The sequence below is a fragment of the Lepisosteus platostomus genome, chromosome 12 (assembly GCF_059453375.1).
Source record: "Lepisosteus platostomus isolate fLepPlt1 chromosome 12, fLepPlt1.hap1, whole genome shotgun sequence".
Taxonomy (NCBI): Eukaryota; Metazoa; Chordata; class Actinopteri; order Semionotiformes; family Lepisosteidae; genus Lepisosteus; species Lepisosteus platostomus.
The window spans coordinates 29,376,810-29,402,352 of record NC_142622.1 but is presented as its reverse complement, the minus strand read 5'-3'; the positions used below and the strand labels follow the sequence as shown (position 1 = coordinate 29,402,352).

The following is a 25,543-nucleotide window of genomic DNA, read 5'->3' as shown; positions in this document are numbered from 1 at the left end:
AAGCTCTTTTTGTACTTCCAAATACCCCAAGCAGTGACCAAAGAGCATCTGGTACACAACTGTGGTCTGACATAGCCCCAGTGGGAAAACACTTCCACCACACTCATTTTTACATGAGGGATTGAAAAGCAGTATCTCCTGCCAAGCATTGGGTCACCCTCTAAATGGACACTTTGAGGCAGTGAGCTTGAATGCTGTGTTTCAACCATTTTTTCAGAATTTAGATGAACTCCTAAGCATTTACAGTGTGACAGTGGCCTGCTCATTATTATCTGACATAAGGGTGACCCCATAATTAAAACCACCACTGTGTGCTACATGTCACACAGATTTTGCCACCAGGGTAAGCCAGTTTCATGCAGCACTCTGCAGCCGGGAAACAGAATGTATCCCAACTCATGTGAAGTACCTTATACAGTCCCAGAGGAAAGACACAACTCCCTGGTCATCAGTGCTTCGACTGCCATCCAGTGTGGTGCTCTCTGCTGGGAATGTCAGCTCTTTATCTGGGCCTACGACTGCCTGGGGTGGACTGTTGTTCTCTAGCAACACAGAGAATAGCACAGGTTCAGCACACAGCCACTCCCTCTTCTTCTTTAATGAAGAACTTTAATGGATCGAACTCATACCATTACAACAACATAAAGCTCTGCTTTTCATCAACACAAAACAAACTCATGCCTGGGCTGTGGATTGCTTACCAGGCTGCACAATGACAGTGACCATGGCTGTGGCCTGCTGGCCTGCCGAGTCAGTAACAGTCAGTTGAAAGGTGTAATCTCCCTCCTGCATTGCTGATAGCTGGAGGTAAGGAGTTCTCACACCCTGGAGGATACACAGAATGGGCAATAAGAATGTGCAATAGAAACAGAAAAATCAGACTCAGAAGAGGGATGTGGCTTCAAGCCTCTTGAAGTTATAACCCCAACTGAAGTATTGTTTTATGTGCTCATCAAACCGTCCACTCTACTAATAGGAATGGATCATTCACTTGAAAAGCACTGGGAAAATATTCCTTTGAGAGCCTTAACACAAGAGCTCCTGCTGAACATGTTTCCCATTTCCTCAGCAGCCAGTTGTCAGAGTGCTGTTTGATGGAGACCACCATGCAGAATGCTGCAGGCAGGGAAAACAATTGTAAATTGAACTCATATATTGCATTTTATTCACCTGTAGACATTAATTGTTCTTCTGTAATTGTATTGCAACTTCTACATTTTCAGGAATCAGGAAGGTCTTTGTATACTGTATAAAGAATGTCTGAGAAAAGCTGAGTTCGAGTTGTGTTCAAGTTAAGTCTGTAGTATAGTCATTTTAGTGAGTTTAGTTTCACAGTTCAAAGGTTGTAGTTTATATTTATTAGAATGTCTTTACAATAAAGTAGCCATATAACCCTGCAGCTCACAGCTGGCAATCCACCGAAGCTCAGCAGGTGTGAGCCTGAGTGGTACCTGGATGGGAGATCTCCTGGGAACAACTAAGGTTGCTGGAAGTGGTGTTGCTGGGGCCAGTAGGGTGTGGTCACCCTGTGGTCTGAGTGGGTCCTAATGCACCAGTATAGTGACAGGAACTCTATACTGTAAAAAGGCACTGTCTTTCAGATTAGATGTATAATCTGAGGTTCTGACACTCTGTGGGTGTTAAAAATCCCAGGGTTTTTTATGAAAAGAGTGGAGGTGTAACTCCAGCGTCTTGGCAAAATTTCCCATTGGTCTTTACCAATCATGGCCTCCTAATAATCTCCATCTATGAATTGGCTTCATCACTCTTTTCTCCTCGTCACTGATAGCTGATGTGTGGTGAGGGTACTGGTGCACCATGGCTGCCGTTGCATCATCCAGGTGGGGCTGCACATTGGTGGTGATGGATAGGAGTCCCCATTACTTGTAAAGTGCTTTGAATTGAGTGTCCAGAAAAGTGCTATATAAGTGTAAGAAATTATAATAAGTGTAAGGAATTATTATTAATAGGACTGAGACCTGGGGACTGTTCTGGACAGGGCACGTTAAACTTGTCTCTTACTCCTGAAGCTAACCATGCATTACCTATCACTACCAAGGTGTACTAATGTGACTGGAAAATCACATTTTGGCCAGTGAGTGTAGAATGCCAGACTGTTCAAGTAATCTTAATGCTGTGTATAAGCAGCAAGAACTGCAACGGCCTCTGTTTCCTTTTATATTTGGACTCTGACTCTCTTTCCATTTGCTGTAAGGCTTTTGAAGACTCACCTGAATGGCCACCACTTTGCCCTTGCTGGCGGGGCTCAGTGACCACTCATAGCTGATGATGCCATGGTCATCACTGCTCTGGTTGCCGCTCAGAGTGATGTAGTTGTGGGGTAGTGTGATGGCCTGATTGGGGCCAGCGTTAGCCACCGGAGGGTAGTCTGTGGGCTTGTGCACCAGCACTGTTGCAGTGGTGGAGTTTGCAGCTCCATCAGAATCAATCACTGTCAGCCTGAGAGGTAGAGAATAACAGCATTATCTCTGATCTGACCCAGATTTCTAACTTCCTTGCCAAAGTCACAGAATCAACAGCAGAAGGAGAGGGCTTTGTTCACTGGACAAAACTGTGATTGATAAATCATAAATTATAATCAACAGAGACAAAATTATGTGGCATTAAAAAGGAAATTGTTCAAATGTCATACACCTGATGAGTTTCTACAGAGGAAAAAAATGTCTCTCTGTAAAACTCATACTGAAATTTCAATTAAGTGATGCTAGCTTGAAGTCCTTTATATCCTATGGTTAATAATAGTATACAAAATTACATATCCAAATAATCCCAAAATATTCTTACCCAGATTGTGAATCATTTAATTAATCATTTGCTCCCGTGAATAGGATCTGAATGTCTCCAGATTTAACAAAGCTATTATAAGATGAAGTCTAAATTCCACACCATCTGCGGTTTAGGAGTATTTTTACAGAAAAGTTTTAAAACACATTTCTATAAAAAATGACCTCAAGGTTCTTCTCACAGATGGAGATTCTCTAATGCAACTAGTGAGGAAGATCATAAGAAAGAGTCTTGACAATTAATAGAATTGATCATAACTATGATCAGGAATTCAGTGTTCACCAGACACAATGAAGAACCAAGGGTGAATGAACTAAAACACAGTCGTCTAGGCTCTGTATGTCAACAAGAAACTTTAGAATCACCATAAAGAAACAAGTGCAAGCAATTTTACATGTTTCTGGACAGCACTGTCCAAATCTGTTGTGTATTAGCTGAGTTGTGGTTAAAACATGCTGATATATTTTTCAGTCAAATTATGGAACCCTTCCAGAGCCTTAACTACAGTAGGTTGTGGTTTTAAGCTTGTGCTGTAGTCACTGTTGCTGTACACTTGAGCAAGATAAGTTAACCTACACTGCTGGGGGTAACCATGCGACAGATTAGCTAGCCACTAGCCAGCAGTCATATCATCCTGCAACTCACAACTGGCAACCCACTGAAGCTAAGCAGATGTGAGCCTGGTCAGTACCTGGATGGGAGACCTCCTGGGAAAAACTAAGGTTGCTGCTGGAAGAGGTATTAGTGGGGCCAGCAGAGGGTGCTCACCCTGCGGTCCATGTGGGTCCTAATGCCCCAGTATAGTGACAGGGACACTATACTGTAAATAGGTGCTGTCCTTCGGATGAGATGTAAAACCGAGGTCCTGACTCTCTGTTGTCATTAAAAATCCCAGGGTGTTTCTCGAAAAGAGTAGGGGTGTAACCTGGCCAACTTTCCCATTGGCCTTTCCCAGTCATGGCCTCCTAATAATCCCCATCTTGAATTGGCTTCATTACTCTGCTCTCCTCCCCACTGATAGCTGATGTGTGGTGAGCACTATGGTTGCCGTCGCATCATCCAGGTGGATGCTGCACATTGGTGTTGGAGGGGAGTCCCCATTACCTGTAAAGCACTCTGAGTGGAGTGTCCAGAAGAGCGCTATGTAAGTGTAAGCAATTATTAGTATTACTGTCCCATCTAAGAAATCTCACTCGGCTTAATACTAGAGAAACCAGGATGAGCTCAGGCATGACAAGCATTTAGGGTTAAGTATGGACTTATTTGTTGCAGGACTGCCGTACCTAAAAGTGTAGTTCCCAGGCACAAGGTCAGACAGGTGCAAGATGGCAGTATCAGCAGAGGCCTTCTGTTCCCTCAAGGGCCCTGTTACCTCCTCCCAGTGGTAGCTAACAATCTTGTCATCATCAGTGCTTTCTGTGAGACACAAGACAGAACCACATTTAAATATATTTAGTTGCTTTTTTTAACTACTAATTTGCTTTTCCAAGCCGTGTAAGTACTCAGTAACCTGCTGCACACTGCTAACCTTAAATATGGACACATATTCAAGAGTTTTTATGTGCATAAAGTGGGTCCCCACCTACATGTAAAATACGCGGGTAGCTGCATCAGCATGAGGTGTGAAGAGGCCTGAAGAAGGCTCCAAGGCCGAAACGTTGTGTTCTCTTTCTTCTTTTTTTCAGCATGGAATAAACCTGTTACTTGTTCCTTTACATGTAAAATAGTTCCTTTGGGATGAAAATTCTATACGAAATCAAGAAACTATTATTGTCCTGTTAAATTACTGTTTTACACATCAGAAATTACTGCTTCAGATTACAGGGGCTACTGCACTCATTTTTATTGGATATGGGAGTATCCTGGATGACTAGAAGCATGCATTACAGAATTATAAAAGGGAAGAGACATACCGCTGCCATCAATGTAAGTCGAGGTTGTTGGAAGTGAGATCTCTTGAATCCAGGGGGAGGCGATGGCTACAGGGGGCTGATTGACTTGAGTTGCTACAGGGTGGGAGAAGAAGAGATTAAAGAGAGCTGTTATATACAGTAACTGACAAATATCCCATATTTTCAATGCAAAATGTGTTTTTATTTATACTGCTAATTTCACCATCCAGCAAATGCATATGTATATGCACTATAGGGATTGTGTGTAAGCAGTATTAGTTGATTTTCATTCTTACCAGCTTTAACAGTGATGTTCACAAATCCCTCCCCATAGGAACTGCCAGCAGTCACACACACTTTGAAGATATAAAGGCCAGGAGAAAGCTTCAGGAAAAATGAAAACAAATAGCACTTTATATCTCACCAACACTGGCCTTGAAATAGTTTACATGGATCAAGGAGTCTTGGGAAATAGGAGTGAAGAAGACATATGCTAAAATAAAATTAACATCAGATAAAATGTCAGATAAAACATTCAAAATACAAAAATCACTTAAACTTTCAGTAGATAGTGATCACCACAAAATAAAAATCAAAAGAAGATACTGTAAATAGTTTGAAAGTTTTTTTTGTGGGATTAAATTTATGATTTTTTATGGATTATGATATTTTATGTTCAGGTAATTTAACATACATTTAGGTACAGTAGGTATATGTACATAATCTGACAACTGACTGACTAAAGGCACTTTGAAGGGTCAGTGTAATTAAACATGAGTGGGAAAAGGGAAAGGAACTGTATGGGAAAGGAAATGCAAAACATCCATTGCAAAAGCCAAGAGTATATTACAAGACTAAATTAAAAGTTGATTTCTGCTTCTCTGAATGTGCACCTGACTGTGGTGAAATTGAAAGCAAAGTCTTTATAATAAACAGATGAGCAGGTATTTTAGCTTTTAACACAAATGTGGACCATAAGTGATTTCAACATGTTTTCCCTTCTCCAGATGTTTGCTGTGAATGTTTCAAAAAAGAAACACAGAACTGAAGCAGATGAAGGTCATGGTCACTGCTTTGTTCTGTGAAAAAAGGAAATTGTAAAGCCCACAAAAATATGATAATTTAAGATTATCTATCTTATCTTAATATAAATTATCATCTTATAATTTAAGAGTATTTAGGTAGCTAAAATGTTTACTTTGCTTTTAGTACAGGTTTGGTGAATTTGTCATTTTTCAGAAATATTCTGTTCACTTAGCTGAAATATGCTTTATTCTTTATGAATACAGGCTGTAATTTAAACAAGTAATGATTGCTCTAATATCAATTTTTGTATTCAAATGTGTTTGTCAGTAATTACAAAAGAGATTTCGTACTCGCGACAGCTTGAGAGTTTTGGTGTGCTTGTTTTCCATCTCACCCTCGTAGTCAGCAGGATGACTGATCAAACTCCATTCATAGCTGTAGGAGACTTCTGAGGAACATGAAATTAAAGAAACATGACCCTGTAACCACTTTTGAAGGAGTTATAAGATAGTTTTGTATTTCACCTTAAGGAAAGGTCAAATTTAACAAGGAGTTCTTTTATACATTGCAGGGAAACCGAGACTGCATACAGATCGATGACAGGGTTTTACTTGAGTTTTAGAAGAGGTAATTGGTCAAGGTCAAGTTCCTATTTATGTTACTTATTAACTATAACCCTATCTGCACCCTACATGGATTTATAACTCCATTTGATCACAATGAAAATGAAAGGTCTTATATGTCTGTCAAAATCATATGACCAACTAGCTTTACATTAGTTGTGTAATATAATTCACATAGACAACTATTCTGTGATTGTTCATGAGCTTACAGATACTGTATTATAAATGATAAATATACATGGAAATATATGCATATTAAGAACACCAGAAATGTGATTGCCTTTTGGGAGCAACGCTTAAAATGTAGTAAGCTGCATTTAACAAATTTGAGAGAGAACCTGTCCTAGTATATTTACATAAAATTCAGATCTGTACATTCATTGCTTCAAAGTACACAGTGTCTTTAATAATTATTCTGGCCCTTTGTATGGTGTTCCATTTTGTGATTTAAAAAATGATGCATACACATTTTAAACAAAATTTAATTCAAAATCTAAACTCAAAATTTAAGACTAACATGTTACAGTAAATGTCAGCAAAGACTGAAATATGTGGATGGCACAAGTATTCAGACCCATGAGCTTAAAATGTGGTAAAAGCATATTGGACTGCAATTATAGTCACAAGTCTTTACCAACTTTGCACGCTGGCTTGGTGCCATTTTTTTTCTTGGCAGCTTTGTTTCAAGTTACTTGGAGATGGTTTATTTACAGCAGTTGTCAGGACTTTGACTGGGCCACCCAAGGATATTCACTTTCTTATAATAAGCCTCTCCAGTGACTTTCTTTGGAAGTTCTTTGAGTCTTTGCTTGAAATTCACTACTTGACCAAGGAACCACACAGAGACAGGTGCTGTTATTCTGAAATCATAAGAACCACTATTATTGCACAAGACAGAGGTCACTAACTGCTTTACTAATTACATATTTTCTAAATTTAGTTTTCACACAGCAAAGAGTTGGAATACTTCTACAACCATAACTCTTTCATTTTTCTTTCATCCATCCATTTTCTAAAGAGCTTTACCCAATACATGGTCACGGGGGAGCTGGTATCTAACCTGGAAAGCAACGGACACACTCCAGAGAGGACAATAGTCAATTGCAGGGCACACAAAGACATAAAATGCACATTTACACTGGGGCCAATTTTACTGAAGCTAATTAACATACCAGTATGTCTTTGGACTGTGGGAGTAAACCAGAGCACCCAGAGGAAACCCACAGGAATTTGGGGAAAACATACGAACTCCACACAGATAGCACACCCAGAATTGAACCCAGGGCCCCAGTGCTGCAAGGCATCATTACTAACAACAGCGACACCATGCCACCTCATTTTTCTCAATCTATCCATTTCCTAACCACTTCTTCCAATTCCAATAACCTGGAAAGCAACAGGCGCAAGGCAGGGTACACCCTGGATGGGACACCAGCTCACTGCAGGGCACAGAGACACAAACACACACTCACACCAGCCTCAGAAACCAGTTTGTTTTTGGACAATAGATGGAAACTGGAGCACCGAGAGGAAACCCACAAAAAACAGAGAGTACATACAAACTCCAGGAATTGAACCCAGGGTCCCAGTATCAGGTATATAATAACATCATTAGCCAGAATTCTTACAATTCTATGATTACCTTCTTACCTGACAAAGTTAAAAAAAAGTTTTAGTTTTTTTTGTAACATCACGCCAAGTTTTCCACAATTACTTCTTCCTGTCAGAATTAGGAAATTCAAAAGGATCACCTAATAATTTGAAGCACTATAAGAGAATATATTTCTCTTCACCAGCACCTCAAACTTAACCTCAACCTTCTTTGTGTGCACATGTGCAGAGGTTCTACTAGACTAGACTGAATTAAGAAAAACCTTGGATTGCAAAAGGAAAGTATTATATAGCACCATAATTACGATAGAGACTTTTCATTGTGTTTTACCTGTAAAGTTCTGTTATCTATTTGTAAAACACACTAGTAAAACACTACTGTGTTTTTTAAAAGGTAAAATAATCCATCATCAGATGACTAGGCACAAAAATCCTATAATTGCTCTTAGTTAAAATGTTCTGAAGATTATATACAGTAGCACACATTTGTTCAAGAAGCGTAAGCATGGCATTATGCCACATACCAACTCACTTCAAGGACTGATCTAAACTTGAAGATATTTTTGTGGTGTCCATTCGCATGGGTCAAAAGCACATTAAAGGATGCTTAATCCTAAAATCTCAATAATGAATAATAATTAATAACTCCGATTGTATTCATGGCTGTGGTTAGTCTTGCCTGTTTGTGGTTCTGGAAATACAAAGGCATTCAGCTCCACTGTATTCCTGGGAAGAGTGACTTCCACATTGTCTCCAGCTGACACCACCAGTGCCTTCACTGTGGGAGTAAAATCACAGCATCAGGATTCTTCTTAACAGTTAATATCACAATGTCAGATACTTGGACGAATACATCTTTCAGGCTGTACAATAGTGGGAGAGGGGGCACAGACTCACAAAGGGAACCAATTAGACAATACGATCATGAAAAATGAAGATCTGTAACAGGAAGTTCTCAATTACGTTCATGGCATCCTACCATTTTAGACATCTGTATAAAATCATACAAAATACAGCTAGTTCTTCAATAGCTGCAGAGTATTGTCCTTGCACACTATTCCACACAACAGCATCTCTATTAAAATATTTCCTCATCTTAGTACTACACTCACAGAAACTCATAACTTACCCTGAATGTATTTGTGTTGACTTAAATTCATCTGTATATACTGGGCACATAGTATACATGACACATTAGAAAACCAGGCCCTTACTTTCACTTTAAGCAAACATTCTACTCTAAATGAATAATTACATAGACAATTTGCCCAAAACATATCCACTGGGAAAACCAAGCCCACAGCTTCCAACATTGGTGCTTAAATCTGAATATATTAATAAACTAAAACAAGAAATAAGCACCAAACTACAAATTTGTTTCTATGGAACATATATTTGTGGTAGTCTGTATTAAAATTGATAAGATGTTCTTATGTTCTTAAATAAAAGCAATGCATGTGATCAGTCACCAAGCTTACATAAACAGATTCATTATAAAGTCTTAGTTTGAATTCAAAAAGGTCCATAAATAAACTTGGACCTCATTTTCATACTACGAAAATATTGTGAGAGTCTTTTATTTTGTTTTATTTAAATGTGTATTTTCTTTTTAAAGTCCTGATCCAGTTTAGGATCCTGAATTGTAGACCAGCTCAGCCTATCACTGCAAATCTCATTCTAGCACAAGAGGCACAAGAGCATACAAGTCTTCTTCCATTATGGGTGCAGTCAGATATGCTTCATCTGTTGTTTTTCTCACTTTAAACCCAAGAGCAAAGTTATCGCAGACTGGAAAACTGATGACACTGAAGGCTCACAGGCTGACAGCTTGGGACTGGGACTACCCTATTTCACTTGCTCCTCCAACTTCACCAGAAATGTCAACTCACTGCCAGCCAGCCCCAACCACCAGTTCACCATTGTGAGAACAGCAGAACAGCAGCAGTCCTAGTCTCTGCCTGCTGCCACTATCTACTTCTTCCCCATGTCTTCCCCAAGGCCTCTCCATTCCCATCTCCTGCAACCTGATGGATGCAATTCCACTTCATAAAAACAGAACGAAGTGTAAATGAAATGACCACTGCTTGTCATGTTATCATTTCAATTATTGGCACAGGTTGTGCAGAAGCCATCATTACATAGGCTAAGCAGTTAGGACTGTAAAGTAGGTGTGGTTATGGCATTCTGTATTGCCTATTCCTTGGCTTAAGTGATACTGGATCAGGTAATCTCTTGAAACATCAACTGTTTTTCAATACAGCTGAGGTCCCTTCTGCAGTACCTGGTGTGAGCGTTGTTGTAGGGCTTGAAGTAGAAGTAGGTGGAGAGGATGGCACGTCTGGCAGTGAGGGCTGTATTTGGATCTCGGAGATGAAATCTGCCGTGCTATTGTGGGATGTGGGCATCATTTCCATGCTGGTTAAGGATATGTTGTGCAAAGGAACATCATCCTGGGAAAAAATAATACACAAGTATTGAAATTGTACCTGTATCAGCATTGCTCTAGCAACAGTGACTCACAACTGTTAAACTGACTCTTGCTTAAGAATCGAGTCATCACATTTTGAACTGGCATTTTTTTTTCTTTAGGCCATCAATCTGACCCGTATTACTCAGAAGCCCAGAAATGTTTAATCCATTCATTTCTGTCTGCAAAGGGAAAATGCAATGAGTTTTTGAGACTAGGTCTGAGTCAGCACTTACACAAACAACAATAATAATTATTATTATTTCAGTTTTTCTACACCAATGTTATCTCCTAGGCCCCTTCAAGGGCAATTTATACATTGTACCGTAGGGTCTCGACATTCAAAAGGATCTGGTGCAGAGCACTGTTTCAAATAGCCAAATTCACATATAACCAAGTCCACCCCTATATTGTGGCATAACGTACTACAGTTGATAGTAGCACGGCTAAAAGACATAAGAAACTCCCCCTTACATGATAATTAAAGTACTCACACATTAGCTTTAAGTTAATGAAACTGGACAGGGCTGGCAACACTGTAAGGATGTTTTTCCACTTCTCCAGTGCCTTCAATACAATCCAGCCCTTACTTCTAAGGAGGAGATGCAAGTCGATGCCTCCATGACTTCGTGGATCACTGACTACCTGACAGGCAGACCACAGTCTGTGAGACTTCAGAACTGTGTCTGAAAAGGTAGTGAGTAACACAGGGGCACCTCAAGGGACAGTTCTTTCTCCATTCCTCTTCACCCTCTATACTTCGGACTTTAAGTACAACTCAAAGTCATGCCACCTGCAGAAGTTCTCAGATGACTCTGCAATTGTGGGATGTATCAAGGGTGAGCAGGAGGAGGAGTACAGAGGACTGGTCAGCAGCTTTGTGGAGTGGTGTGGGGTGAACCACTTGGAACTGAATGTAACAAAGACAAAGGAACTGGTGGTAGATTTCAGGAGGAACAAGGTCAAACCTACTCCTGTCTACATCCATGGGAGTGGGGTGGAGATGGTGGACTCATACAAGTACCTGGGAGTGCACATTGACGATAGACTGGAATGATCTTAGAACATCGAGGCCATCTATAAGAAGGGACAGAGACGATTTTCTTCTTGAGGAGGCTTAGGTCCTTCAATGTATGTAGTAAGATGCGACATATGTTCTATCAGTCGGTGGTAGCGAGCGCCATTTTCTACGCAGTGGTATGCTGGGACCCTGGGATTAGAGCAGTGGATTCTAAAAGGCTGAACAAGCTCATCAGGAGAGCAAGCTCTGTCATTGGGTCTGACCTGGACCCCTTGGGGGTAGTGGCTGAGAGGAGAATGGTGTCCAAACTAGAGGCCATCATGGACAACATCTCCCATCCCCTCTATGACAGGCTTGTAGAAATGAAGAGCACATTCAGCAATAGACTGATTCATCCACGGTGTGACAGGGAGCGCTACAGGAGGTCATTCTTGCCTTCTGCCATAAGACTGTACAATGCATCCATCTTGCGTCTGGGCAGAGGCAACATTGACAGTGACCTGTTTCTGGACTGAACGCATCTACTGCTACATCTGTTCTCTTTCTTTTCCCGTTTACAACCGTTTTTTGTGCAATATATGCCAGGGACCCGTGCAATACATTTATATTTATATCTATATCTATATTTGCATCTATATTTTTATTCATAAATATGTGTGTGATACAATTTTTCTGCGTACTGTTCTGTTCTAGTTTGTTCTTTGTGTGTCCGGACTGTGAGTAACTCTTTCAGTGCACCCCTCACTGTACTGATTGTATTTATTCATTACACTGTGGCTGTGTTGTATGTGTAAAGCTGCTGTTGCACTACAATTTCCTTCATGGGATCAATAAAGTATCTATCTATCTATAAAAACAAAAACAACAGTAACCACAAACACATATTTTTACCACATATAGCAATCAGCTAAAATAAACAATATGAATCCCTCTCAGCACTTTTTCTGCCTTCTCCGCTATTTCCTGTTATTAATACCTCACCTCACTATAATGAAAATAACAATAAAACAGTCCATCTCTGGCCTGTCATTCCCCATGTTACTGACACAGAACCAGAGGTGCTCATTTCAATACAAAAACAAGACCACGTTGTGATGCAGATCCTGGGTAGTGGGCAGGGGGGAGGGAGAGGCTCACTCACTAGCTAAATTGGTCTCACAATCCTAGTCTGTGGCTCTGCTCATTTGAAAGTTGCACTTAACAACCTTCAGCTCAGTTTCATCCTGCTCTGCTCTTCTTCCATCCAAGATCCCATCAGCCAGGCCAAATTGTGAATAAGCAAATTTGCAAATGTTAAATTTGCAGATGTCAAGACCCTACTGTACTTACAAGTATGGCAGGAGTCCCATACAAGGACTGTAATTTCAATAAGCTGGCCACTAGAAGCTGTCCAATCATTTAGGACTAGCATGTAAATATTTGTCAGCCCTCGAGGACCAGAGTCCTCTTGATTGAACAGATTACTTGCTTTGTTTATCATAGCTTAAAAGTGTTCCCAATCTTTAAAAAAGACGACCTATAGGTCTTACTGGATTGGGGCTCTTTATCTAATTGGTGTTTAAAATGTTAGGTGGTCTTTTCAGAATACTGTACACTATGTACTATGTATATCATTGGTACAGGTGTACATGAGGAACTCTCTTTCATAGACAATGAAAACAGCACTACAGAAATTTGTACTCTTGTGGAATACACTGCAGGCCTTATAGTGGACACAGCTGATTGTAAACGTCTGATATATACAGTCATTGTCCATGGGAAAAGGTTCCTCATGGTTCAGTTTGTATGAGAATTAAATTCTATTTCTCCAGAGTCAAAGGTGTTTGACATACATTTGGTTGAACAAGCCTTCCACAGGCCCTCTGAAGTTCATTTAATCCAAGCTGTTGTGTGATTTCCGACAGCACTTACATTTAGACTTCCCGAAAGAGAGACTGGAGAGGCAGGAGCAGGCACAGTGGGCGCATTTCCACGGTCAATCTCGCCCTTCGTGGAGGTGCTGCGCTGAAGTAGGCTGCTCTTTGAGGGGCTTTGTGGAGTGTACAGATCTCCCTGGCTCACACCATACTCCGAGAAGTTGAATCCCTCCTTTCCTGCCACTGACAGCCAATCGAGATACCCAGAGCTCTCCTTCTGTTCAGCTCTGCTGCCCACAGGGCTGCCACGGATGATAGAGCTCCTGTAGCTCTCGGGATACTCATCCTCAGCTAGGGAAGAATCTTCAAAGGCCTGGTCCCCATCAAATAAAGCCAAGTCTTTGAGGCTCTCAGGACCTTTGAGGTTGGGCTGTGGGCGAACCCTACCAGAGAAAGGCTGGCCGCGCACCAGGGACTGCAGCACTAGTGTCTGGGGAGGCCTGCGCTGTAGGAAGATCATATAGGAGTCCGTGCCAGGACGCTTTTTGGGCTCACAGTTTTCCTTGTGCTTGCAGTTGACAATGTAGCAGTGCCTCTCAAACAGCCAGGCCAGGTCACAGCCAGGGAAGTCACAGCAGGCCCCCGCACACTGTGTCAGTGACACCACGTCTGGCACACGCAGGATGTTGGTGTTCTTCAAGTTTGGTGAGATGATCGTTTCAGAGAATGTGACTCCCTGCCAGCACGCATCTGCAAATGCCCCTGTAGTGCAGAGAAAGAGCTAGGGTGACATCTGAAGATAAACCTAGAACACCAACAGGACAAGCTGCAAAGGTTCACTCTAGTATCAGGGTCATATAGGTTCAAATAGGTTTAAGTAGTTCAAGTATATACTGTAGCTGCGTCAGCATGCGTAGGCTGCAAAAGAACAGGTAAAGGTTTATTCCATGTAGAAAAGATAGCAACACAATGTTTCACCTATGGAGCCTTCTTCGGGTGTCAGGAATGATATTATAACAACGACATCTGTGAAGGAATAGGAGGTGGTTAGAGAGCATGGTCTTGGAACAGATCGCTGTGAAGAGACTGAATGCTGGTGTAGTGAGAGAAGCACAGGGAGGAGGAAAAATGACAGATCTAGAAAATGATTTAGAGGAAAGCATAGTGGGTTACAGCGGAAGTAGCCTGAAATAGTTCGAGTAGGTAGCTGCGTCAGCATGCGTAGTCTGCAAAGGAACAAGCAATAGGTTTATTCCATGCTGAGTACAAAGGAAACACAATGTTTCGGCTATGGAGCCTTCCTTGGCTCTTCCATAGTATGACAAGTTCTTTGTCATATTTGTCATAGAACAATAATTTTATAATACACACTTCATAACTCATGGATTTATATTTAACATCTGGCAAAGTTTATTTATAGGAAAATGTGGAGATTAAGTTAAGGTCAGATAAAAGATTAAATGTAAGTGTGCATCTTTGTAATAAAACTATGCAAACAATAATATTCAGATTAGTAAAAACTTATAATTCTGTTAATTTTGAAGAAAAAATAAAAATAAGAATAAAAGAAGTGCTTGTTGGTAAGTTCTTCTTGAGTTAGACATCACTTATAGAGCTCTACCAAATCAGACATTCAGAAGAAGACATTCTTGCTAATATTGCCCATATTCAAAGCTCTCTGTGAACACTGAAGATCACATGTCCTCAGTTTTTACATCAGTTTTTACAAGGTTAGTCATAAATGGCTTTGATTTACATCACTGTTCTACCCTGTACTAACTGAAAGAAAACATTCAAATATTTAACCTTTTTTACAACACAATAATATATATAAAGAACACTGTTTGCATGTGTAAGAGGGAGCTGGGTGAAGACCAGATGGAGATTCTTGACTTAAGCACTTTCCCCAGAGAACAATGGGGAACGACCTGCCATCAACATATTGATATTTTGATAACAATAACATATTTGGTTATTTTACAGATTTATTTAAATATAAAATTTATTTTATATTTATTTTGTATTACTGTACATATTTTATTTTTTAGTCTATTCTGATGTGTGTTTTTGCTTGTCTTAGGCTGGGCTGCTGTAACACCTCAATTTCCCTTCAGGATCAATAAAGTCTTATCTACCTATCTATCCTCGATTACCTGACCAGCTACAGGGAGACAATTGTTATTAGCAGCAAGAGAAGAACAACAGAACAAGGAAGCAAGTGACTGACTGATGAGCCTGAGGATATTCTTTTTTTAATTGACAGAGTGTTTTGATAAAGACACAAAGACATTATTTTTTAACTTCTCACTGCATTTGTGTGCCTGTTTACTGAGTCTTACCATTACAAAGATTGCCACTGCAGCACACAATATTCAGGTGTGCCACACAGGAGAGACAGACTTATCTGTACATAAGCAACTCTTTTTTAATTTCAGACTTAGAGTCCAGGATTACACTCAGAAACCAGATTCTCTAGAAGTCAACTCAATACTGTAGGTAGAATCAAACTGTCTGGCAAAAGCCATGATCCAAACCTCTGTCAGAGACAAACAATCACCTGAACTATTGCGGATGCGACCACAACAGGCTCATAATACACTAAGAGCAGTTTATAACTTCAATAGAAAATAACAGCAAAAACAGGCAGAGATGCACCCAACTAGAGAGAATATTGTGGCAAATCACTACAAATGTGCACAGGTGTATCAAGGGGGCTGCTGTATGTACAAACCCAAAACACAAGAGTGCACAAGATTTATAGAAAGCCGACAAAAGGAAAAAGTGGATGAACAATAAAGACTTGTTATCATCAAAGTATTTACACAGCAACACTTTCTCAAAGTCAATTGGTCTCTGGGTATGATTCTCGCTTTGGGTATGAAAGGTCCTGAGTTCAAATCTCTGATGAGCTGTGAGTGCAGTCAGGGTGGTGCGGTGACACTGGCTAAGGATCTTTGCCTGTGGCTAGAAGGTTGCCAGTTTGTATCCTCCGGCCGGTGGATAGGAGGGATCCTACTCCGTTGGGCCCCTGAGCAAAGCCCTTAACCCCAACTGCTTCAGGGGTGCTGTATAAATAGCTGACCCTGCACTCTGATCCCAAGCTTCTCTCCCTGTCTGTGTGTCTAATGGAGAGTAAGCTGGGTTATGTGAAAAGACAAATTCCTAATACAAGAAAATGTAAATGGCCAATAAAGTGATCTTAAGTCATTCAATGTCTGGAAAAGTAACAGTCCATGTGGCCTTTCAAGTCACAGTGAGTGCCAATACAATCAATCAGTGAACAGAAACAATGAAACTATGAGATCAGAACAATCCATTTATTTTACAATACATTGACTTCTGTTCATGACTCTTGTCTACAAGATCATTTTTCCAGACATTCCAAGCGCAATTTCCAAGTGCAAATTCTAGGCCAAAAACTTTGCCAGGGTCTTCCCTGAATGAAAATGTTGTTTTACTGAACATTTCCTTGCTTTGTAATATCAGATAACTTTTTTAAAACAGTAAGGGTAATAGAAGATACTATACATTAATCATTGTTTGCAGGCCTGAGGCAAGCTTTTTTATAAAGGACTAAGCAGCACACAACCGCAGATGGCTGAATTTCTCGAAACAAAAGCACCATTAATTATTCAAACCACTATGACTACAGGCCTCCAAAACAGACTGTGATGTGTGGCTTTAAAGTACAGAATTACATCTGGAAACCTGCTATACCTGATATTCAAATATCAAAGTAATTATGATCTGAGACACCAATGAGGGTGAGTACTTGAAACTGATGTTACATCCATCATGGAAAATCTCTGGTTCAAAAAAGGAGTAGGCCTCTTTTGGCTTTATTTGGCATCTTGCAAATTTATTTCAGACTTTGCAGCTGTATTATCTGCTAAATGTGACTTTCTAATATTATCTTGGAAGTAATATATAATAATCTTTATTCTGGTATTTTAGCTTTCTTTTCAGTCCAAAATACAGCTGAGTTGTGCGTGCAAACATCATGCAATGTGCATACAGTACTTTTGTAGCAGTTCATCAAATACTGTGAACAGAGCTGAAGTGTCCTGAATGTCATGATTGAAAAAACATGTTCCAGAAAAAAGATCCAGAGTTTCAGACCCTAAATTACTTTGAGATTTTTCCGATTTTAAGGGATTAGATTTTCTAAATGTTCTATGGGTATAAACAACAAACAATGATATAATAAAAAAGAACACTCTAGAAATACTTCAGTAGGATCAATGCGGCATGTTTGTTACAACAGCACTTTTTTTATTTCTATTTGTTTTCAGGTTTTTACATACATGCATTATGTTTTCTTATCCAAAACAGATCCGCACTTCTACTGATAAAAAGCCTACATTTGGTGGACAATATAACTAAACAAAAAAGATCAAACCTCATTATTCCTCCTTAATGATTGCTTTCTAATTGTTATTAAATTATTCTTTGACATTTTATTACATGATTATCTTGTCAAACCTGCATCTTACTCAGGAGGAAGTTTAATTTATCTGCTGTATAGAAACAAAATTAATTGATATCAGACATGTCTATTTTTCAAGATGATATAGAAAAAGACTGATGTGTACTAACATATCTCTTTACTAAGCTTTCTTTTTGAAACACAACAATGTTAGTTTTTTTGTTAAGTGTTTGCTAAGTGTGCCTATTAGTCATTCTGTAAAACAATTTTTTTCTGATTTGAACACTTCAGTTTGTTGCTTATTTTGCTGCTTTTTTTACTTTTACTTATTTTCTCATAATACCACTTAGTTGCAGCAGTTACCATAGTAACAAATTTCTTCAATATTACTTCAAATGAACAATATTAATCCAGAGGAACCAGTCATAAATTTGTATCAACCTTACAAATACGTTCATTAACTTTTCTCTCATTCACATTCACCTATTTAGATTAAAGCTTCTGTATTTCTCTTTGCACTTCTCACTGACTGTACCAATTGTATTGTATGTATTGTATTATTGTATCATTTAATTACACTGTGCTGTGTTGACTGTGTTAAGCTGCTGTTGCACTGTAATTTACCTCACGGGATCAATAAAGTATCTCTCTATCTTTAGTTTTCCTTTCAAAAGCATACCTTTTAAAAAACAACTTTGTATTTATAAGTTACCAACTAGCCTGTACATCATTTCTCATTACTGTTGAGATGTTACTATGACAACAAAATTCAGTTGTAAAATTGTTATGAAGAGGGCATAACGGCGAAATCTGAGAATACTGCATGTTGTTATCACCAGAGCTGTCCAGACTGTAAATCTTAAATTCAAACCAGGTTTGGGGAAAAGAAGAATCAAGAAGTGCAAAAGATTAATCAGAATGTGGGAAGAGGGTCAAATTAAGAATGTGCTATCTGTATGGCTTTGGACTGTGGGAGCAAATCCAAGCAAATACATGGGAATACCACCCTGGGAATAGACCTCAGGACTCCTGTACTGCAAGGCCACAGTGCTAACCACTGTACCATTGTTCTGCCTGTCAGAGAACATAATCGCTTGTTTATCAAACAGAAAAGTACATTGCCTTGAACTACAGTATACCAGATGGATATCACACCATTGGGTATAACCACTCATCTAATCAGCTCATACAAGGGATTAAACATGCTTTCTTTTTAGAAACTTAATTTCCACCTTACCATCCAGGGGCTGCAGAAAAAGCCAGAAAAGGCACAAGAGCAAATCCATGCCGTGGTCCACTGCTCTCTACACAGCCACCACGTGTAGCACTGCCTCAGTGTTTTTCTGTTGGGCCTCCTCAGTGGACAGATCCTAAAACAGAGAAGTGGTCTGGTCCGATCAAATTGCAAATGTCAAAAATCCAAATGCTTGGGAATCTTCGGTGTGAACAGTTCTCTAGGTAGTTTAATTCACTAAACATTTGTGAGATAATGGTCAGGTGACGAAACGTGTCCAATAGTCAGTAAGAAAGGGTGTTAAACAGTTAATATGAACAGTTAATATAATGAGACAGAGTGATGATATTGGATATCAGCATGTTTTGGGTGCTTTGTCTACAAAAAAGTGGTGAAGAACAACATACATCCTAAAGTGCCATATTAGCCATACAATATACAAAATACAAATGACTGATTTAAGCTTTAGTTAAAAATAAAGAACAGGTAGATTGAATAGGTAGATGATTATTATATTATTATATAGACAATAACTACTAAAAAGTGGCAAGCTTCCATAATTTAAAAACAGACTCAATTTATTTGTTAACAATAAGGATTAAAATAAAATTGGAATACAGAGTAGCATTTTAGCTGGAAACCTAACATGTAGACAGATATGGTTATTTGTGATTCCGAACGTAGTTCTGTACGATGGAATAGGTATGACATCACAGTGCCTGATGAAATAAAACAGGAAGGTTGTCCTTGCCATTTTACATTATAAAATGACCTTATAGTCTGTCCTTATAGGAGTCAACCCCAACCGTAAATGAAAAACAATCTCAAGGAAAGATTTCCTTCCCAAAAAGTTTCTCCTCCAAATCAAAACATGGTACTCTGTAACAAATCAATCCTGATAATATAACTGCCCTCTGTACTACAAAACAATGAAAAAAATACTCTGGTACAAATGTCACCTGCAAGACAGTTACAGCCCAGGTGAGCCAGCAAGATGCAAGCTAATTTAACAAATTAGTACTTTAAAAGTGGACGACTGTCTGAAACAAGCATTCTTTGGCCTGAACGTGGCCACTGTTTTGTTCAGGCCTGGGTCATGTCAGTAGTTGACTGTTACTGGGATTTATGAAACAGTGACATACCACTGACTGAGTACCTCCAAGGATGAGCTCTCCATGCTCTCAGTGACACAGCAACCCCTGCAGCCTCCTAGGTTCTTGTAATGTGCTGTACAGTTGGTCACAGATTAGCCTCTCCTGCAGTTGGCACTGAACAAGTATGAATGACAAGGGGTTTGAAGATGGGTGGGTCAGAGGAGTCTGTCTGCACTTCCTTGTTCTACCCTCTGCGTGGTAGCAGTGTTCATAACAGAAAGCCAAGAGATGAAAAACAAATTCAGTGGGTATAATAAAATAATTGTCTATTCTATTTTTCTAAAGGAAAAATACAAAAGAAGGGGCAGACTGACAACCTGTCTCATTGACCTTTGGAGAAATGCTTCCCTTAGGTTACAGTGACTTTTGTAGCTATAGGCACACGCCTTCATCCATGGCACCTTGGCACATAGTTCATGAGCACGTTTCCTCATGCAGGTAGAACTACCTGTATAAGAACAGGCAGGTGGAGCTGAAATTCTGTGGGCCGAGACAGAGCAATGGCAAGTTTCAGCTATGCTGGAGAGTGTCTCTTAACTGCTAATAGCCTTTGAGCCCAACAGTGCTTGAGAAACCGATATTTAAGAAAGTGGCGGTGCAGGCAGGGACTCATTTTCCTGTCTTAGAACTACAGCACTCTATAGATCAGTACTGGTAAACCACACTCATATTCTAATACATAAGCAAACAAAACAATGGTTAACATGGAAGGATATGAAAAAATCCCTTGTAATCAACCAACGACCTTGGTTTTGAATTCACCCCCTCCCTGCCAGCCTCCACCTGCTCTGTTAGGTCCGACCAAAGGGTGACTAGTAGCGCTCTGCACTCTGTCCAAGCATGCTAATCTTAAGGGGTACTTAGGAGCAGACCTAATTATTACATATCTAATAAATACAGATTTGCAAGATTCTCCTGTCTGAAGCAGACTTTTTGAGATTGGGTAATAATAATAATAATAATAATAATAATAATAATAATAATAACAATAATAATAATAAACTATATTTATATAGTGTCTTTAAAGCGTTTTACAGAAGGACAACAACAATAAAAAATACACAAGATATGCACAATGAGAATACATAAAGAGAGGAGACAGCAGATGCGGGTACTGAATACAGTAGGAGAAGAGCGGTAAAGAACAGAGCCAAGTAAAGGCTCTTCTAAAGAAGAAGGTATTGAGTCTAGATTTGAAGGAGTTTAAAGAAGGTGACTCTCTGATATCTTTAGGGATAGAGTTCCAGAGCTCTGGAGCATAAGAGGAGAAGGTCTAGAGTGTAGACGGGCTTGGGGGACACGCAGAAGACCAGAATTAGAAGATCGAAGGTTGCAAGGTAGGGAGTAGGACAATAGCAGCTCAGACAGGTACTGAGGTGCCAAGCCATGCAGAGCCTTATAGGCGAGCATAAGGATTTTGAAGTTGACATGAAACTTGAGAGGAAACCAGTTCAATGACTCCAGGATAGGAGTGATATGATCACTTGCACTAGACCTGGTCAGGATTCTGGCTGCCGAATTTTGGACACGCTGGTGTTTGTTCAATGTGGATTTAGGAACCCCAGCGAGTAGAGTGTTACAGTAGTCAATTCAGGAGAAAACAAATGTGTTGATCAGCTTTTCAGCCACAGTTAGCGATATCATAGGACATAGTCTAGCGATATTCAGTTTAGATGAAGGAAAGTTTGAGTATCATCAAAATAGAAATGAAGTTGAGGTCATGTGATCTCAAAAACTGACCAGGAGGAAACATGTAAATGCTGAAAAGTAAGGGGCCCTGAGCAACACCAGACTTAACGAGTCCATTCGCATATTGATCTGATGCTGAGCTACACTGAGAACATAGAGAACATTTAAAGAAAGCAAGTCAGAGGCTGTTTTTAATCCAAAGACTCAGGAACTTTAATGTTAGTCAAAATGTCCTAGAGATGGCATATACAGTAAAAGCCTTGTCGAGGGCATTCTGGCATTTAACATAACAGTTGGGTAAGGAAACCTTTGGGCTGAAAAGAAAAACCAAACTGTCCAGGATTGTGAAAATGGCAGGAAAAATAACTGGGAAACAGCAGCCCCAGCTCAGCAATTTATATCATAATGCAGTTCTCAGAATAGCAAGGAACATCACCGCTGATTCCACACACCCACTCCATTCTCAATTCATAATACTCCCATCAGGGTATAGGGTACCAAATTCACATAAAAACATGTACTGTTTAAGAAGTCCTTTGTCCCCTCTGCAATAAAACTACTCAATGAAGGTATGTAAAAGTATTACCCCCCCTCTACCTATTTATATAATCGATTATTTATGTATTACATACTGTTGTTTGTAAACTCTGTTTCATTCCTTCATAATCTGCTTTTCTAAAGTTATGAACTCTACTTTTTATGTATGTTTCACACATTGAAATTATACATCAAACATATCACGTGAGGGTCAGAATTTCTCAGTAGCTGAATCACATCTGTTCTTTAAAGAACTGATCCTTGTAGACCATTTCAACCATATCAGTTTCAGCATCTGTTTCCCATCACAACATTCCAATTTATATGCAGAAAAACCAATTCTCCCAGTAAAATAACATCACATCACATACTACTGTACATACTGTACCTTCTTCATCTGATTACATAACACAATATTTGTGCACATGTCTGAAGTAGGTGGTCTGTAGCTACACCTATTGTTAAGTATTCAGAATTTCTATTGTGCAGTTTAGCCCATGGTGCAGTGACTGTACCCTGTTGCTTTAGTCTTCTAGTTTGAATGTATTTATGATCTATACTGTAGTCCCAAACCAATGCCATTTCTAGCCTGCGTTTCTTTGTAAAAAGCATATCATCCTGCCATAAGTGATTAGGCTTAGAAAATATTTTTTCCCCCAAACTAGACAATCGTAATATGTGATTTAAAATGACCTGAAACACCTATTATTTTTTTCTCTACTTCTCCTAGCAATATCTTATCAGGGTATATTTGTTATAAAACTAAATTGAATACCAATGCAATAGTTTAAAATAATATTCCAAAGTTCTCTAAGAGGCTGTTGGGAAAGGACAGGAAGAAGGCTAATGGTAAGGTGGTGAGCTAAACTAGACTTTGGGATATGGCTTTAATGAGGCATTTTAGGGATGTTTAGACTTACAGAAAGATTGGAAAAATAACAGACAAAGTTCTGTGATAGAAACTGTTGGCATCAAGGCCTACAGTTGGTTAGAATAAGTCCTAAACCAAAAACAAAATATCAGATTCTCCACAGATGTGTTAATCTCAATCAGTGCTTTTTAGGGCAACTTGCTGAAGCACTGTGCTTAAAAAACATGTTTAAGAACTTTCACATTTCACTGTACATTCTCATCCACTGAACTTACAAAACTGATTGGTTTTGGATGAAGTGGTTGCTCTGTGGCTAAGGATCTGCACCTGTGGCTGGAAGGTTGGGTCTACGTGGAATAGGAGGATCCTTATGCGTGACCGGAATCCCACAGGACGCAGAGTAGCAAAGGGACAATCCAAAAGACAAAATCCAAAGGCTGGGTCAATAAGGGAGGCAGAGGGTCCGGTAACAAGAGATATTCAAAAACAAAATCCAGAAGGTGAGGTCAAGAGGCGGAAGCAGAAGATTCATAACGGGAGATCAGTCAAAAGGTTTGGAACCACACACTGGAGAATACTTAAAAAAAAAAAAGGCTTCTCAATAGTGAGCATGGGAAGGTGTGCGAAGGGGGTTTAAATACTGAAAGGAAAGGGGTGTGATTGGATGATTGGTTAGGGAGTGAGAATTTGAGAAATCTGATGCATGTGAGAATGTGCTGGGTTCAATCAGGGATGAGACTGGGAAGCAGAGGTTCCGGGAATGTAACGTCGTTTGCGAGGGAGAGTGTAGGGCGTGACAGGTTGCTGGTTTAAATCCCATGGCTGGTAGAGAAATCCTACTCTGTTGGGCTCCTGAGCAAGGTCTTTAACCCTAACTGCTCCAGGGGTGCTGTACAATGGCTGATCCTGTGCTCTGACCCCAAGCTTCTCTATGTGTCTGTGTCCTATGGAGAGGCAGCTGGGGTATGCAAAAAGATGAATTCCTAATACAAGAAATTGTATATGGATAATAAAGTGATCTTATCTTTATCTTATCATCAAGCAACAGCTATTTATTTAGACTTTACCTGGAGATTAATTCACATGTACTATGACACCGTCGTGTAGGAGACGCGGAAGACATGAAGACCCTGGAGACGTGAAGCAAGGTTTAATTTGTCAGAGACTATTATGCAGCAACTGTAGTTTAAATGAAAAGCAAACAACGGCGCGACACTGACACATTTATTTGTTTAAACAGCACAGATAACTCAGTATTTTTCTCCCTGACTGCACTCTCTCGGTTGCTGTGGAGCTTAAATTACGGCTCTGGGTGTAGCTATATTAAAGTAAGCAGCCATATAATCAATTTTTAATGGAAACAGGCATGCTGTAGGTTTGGAAACGAGTAACCGTTTCTACAGTCTACACTTTTTACAGAATTACAAATAAAAAAAAGCCTAATTTCATCCTTACAGCCAAACAATATGATGCATAATAATAGAGTCAGATTTAGGAAACATAAGTTTGCGTATTTAATATAAACACGTGTAAAATAGGACTGGGCATTTCATTACATTCCACTTCGTGGTGATCTCTTCTCCTTTCCAAAATGTAATATGAATATATGCGCGACAAAACCGAAGTCTGCGACAGCCTTACGGACTACATGCGATAACACACATACCTTGCTTGCACCAGCGGCGGTTCCTGCTTTCATTAATCAGGCAGCATCCTCTACTGCTTTAATCATTTAAACATTATAATTTACTGCTGTTTTCTCTAGACCGTTTTTTTTTTATCCTTGACCTTCTTACGCTACGAGTACTGCAGGGCGTTGTGAGGCGACTGAGCACCAATATTCCTCCTGGAGGTGCGCAGTGATGTTCAGTAAGAAGCTGCAGTTGCGTTTTGTTGCCACAGTCGAGGATGTCTGTATGGCAGGGTGAGAGTGAGGACGACCAAGCCTTCTGCTATTCCTACAGTGGCAGAAGTGACTTCGGTACGCATACAGTAATCTCTGCGATTCAGCGTCCATTTTACGACAGTTCCTACTCTCTTCCCAATACTGGACTTGCAGAAGAAAATTAATTTGCATTAACTGAACTTATAGTAACATTTTAATTGGCCACGACGCCTCAAAAGATTTTAAACCAAAGAAACAAGAAACAACTTAAAATTTAAGTCAGGAGTAAGATCAGATGCACGTCGTGTAGTTCACGTGTAATCAATTCTAGGGTCTTGAAAGAAGCTTAAGTAATTGGTAATTATTTTAATAAAACTTCATAAAATCTTCAGTGGTTATCTTAGATATCCTTCAGAAACTGAGAAGATAGAATTCCAAAATGTGTA

General features: G+C 39.6%; 1 protein-coding gene across 1 annotated transcript in view; it reads right to left on the bottom strand.

Annotated features, from left to right (window-relative positions):
• kiaa0319 (KIAA0319 ortholog) overlaps window positions 1-25,183 on the bottom strand; it is a 61,634-nt gene extending 36,451 nt beyond the window's left edge. The window contains exons 1-12 of the mRNA XM_088601559.1: window positions 24,879-25,183; window positions 18,965-19,097; window positions 13,357-14,063; window positions 10,239-10,407; window positions 8,637-8,735; window positions 6,074-6,171; window positions 4,994-5,081; window positions 4,719-4,811; window positions 4,089-4,221; window positions 2,232-2,460; window positions 702-825; window positions 410-542 (exon numbers count right to left, since the gene is read on the bottom strand). Of these exons, the coding sequence (XP_088457685.1) occupies window positions 410-542; window positions 702-825; window positions 2,232-2,460; window positions 4,089-4,221; window positions 4,719-4,811; window positions 4,994-5,081; window positions 6,074-6,171; window positions 8,637-8,735; window positions 10,239-10,407; window positions 13,357-14,063; window positions 18,965-19,013 (1,922 nt within the window). The 5' untranslated portion in view covers window positions 19,014-19,097; window positions 24,879-25,183. The remainder of the gene's footprint in view (window positions 1-409; window positions 543-701; window positions 826-2,231; window positions 2,461-4,088; window positions 4,222-4,718; window positions 4,812-4,993; window positions 5,082-6,073; window positions 6,172-8,636; window positions 8,736-10,238; window positions 10,408-13,356; window positions 14,064-18,964; window positions 19,098-24,878) is intronic.
• Window positions 25,184-25,543: the final 360 nt, after the last annotated feature.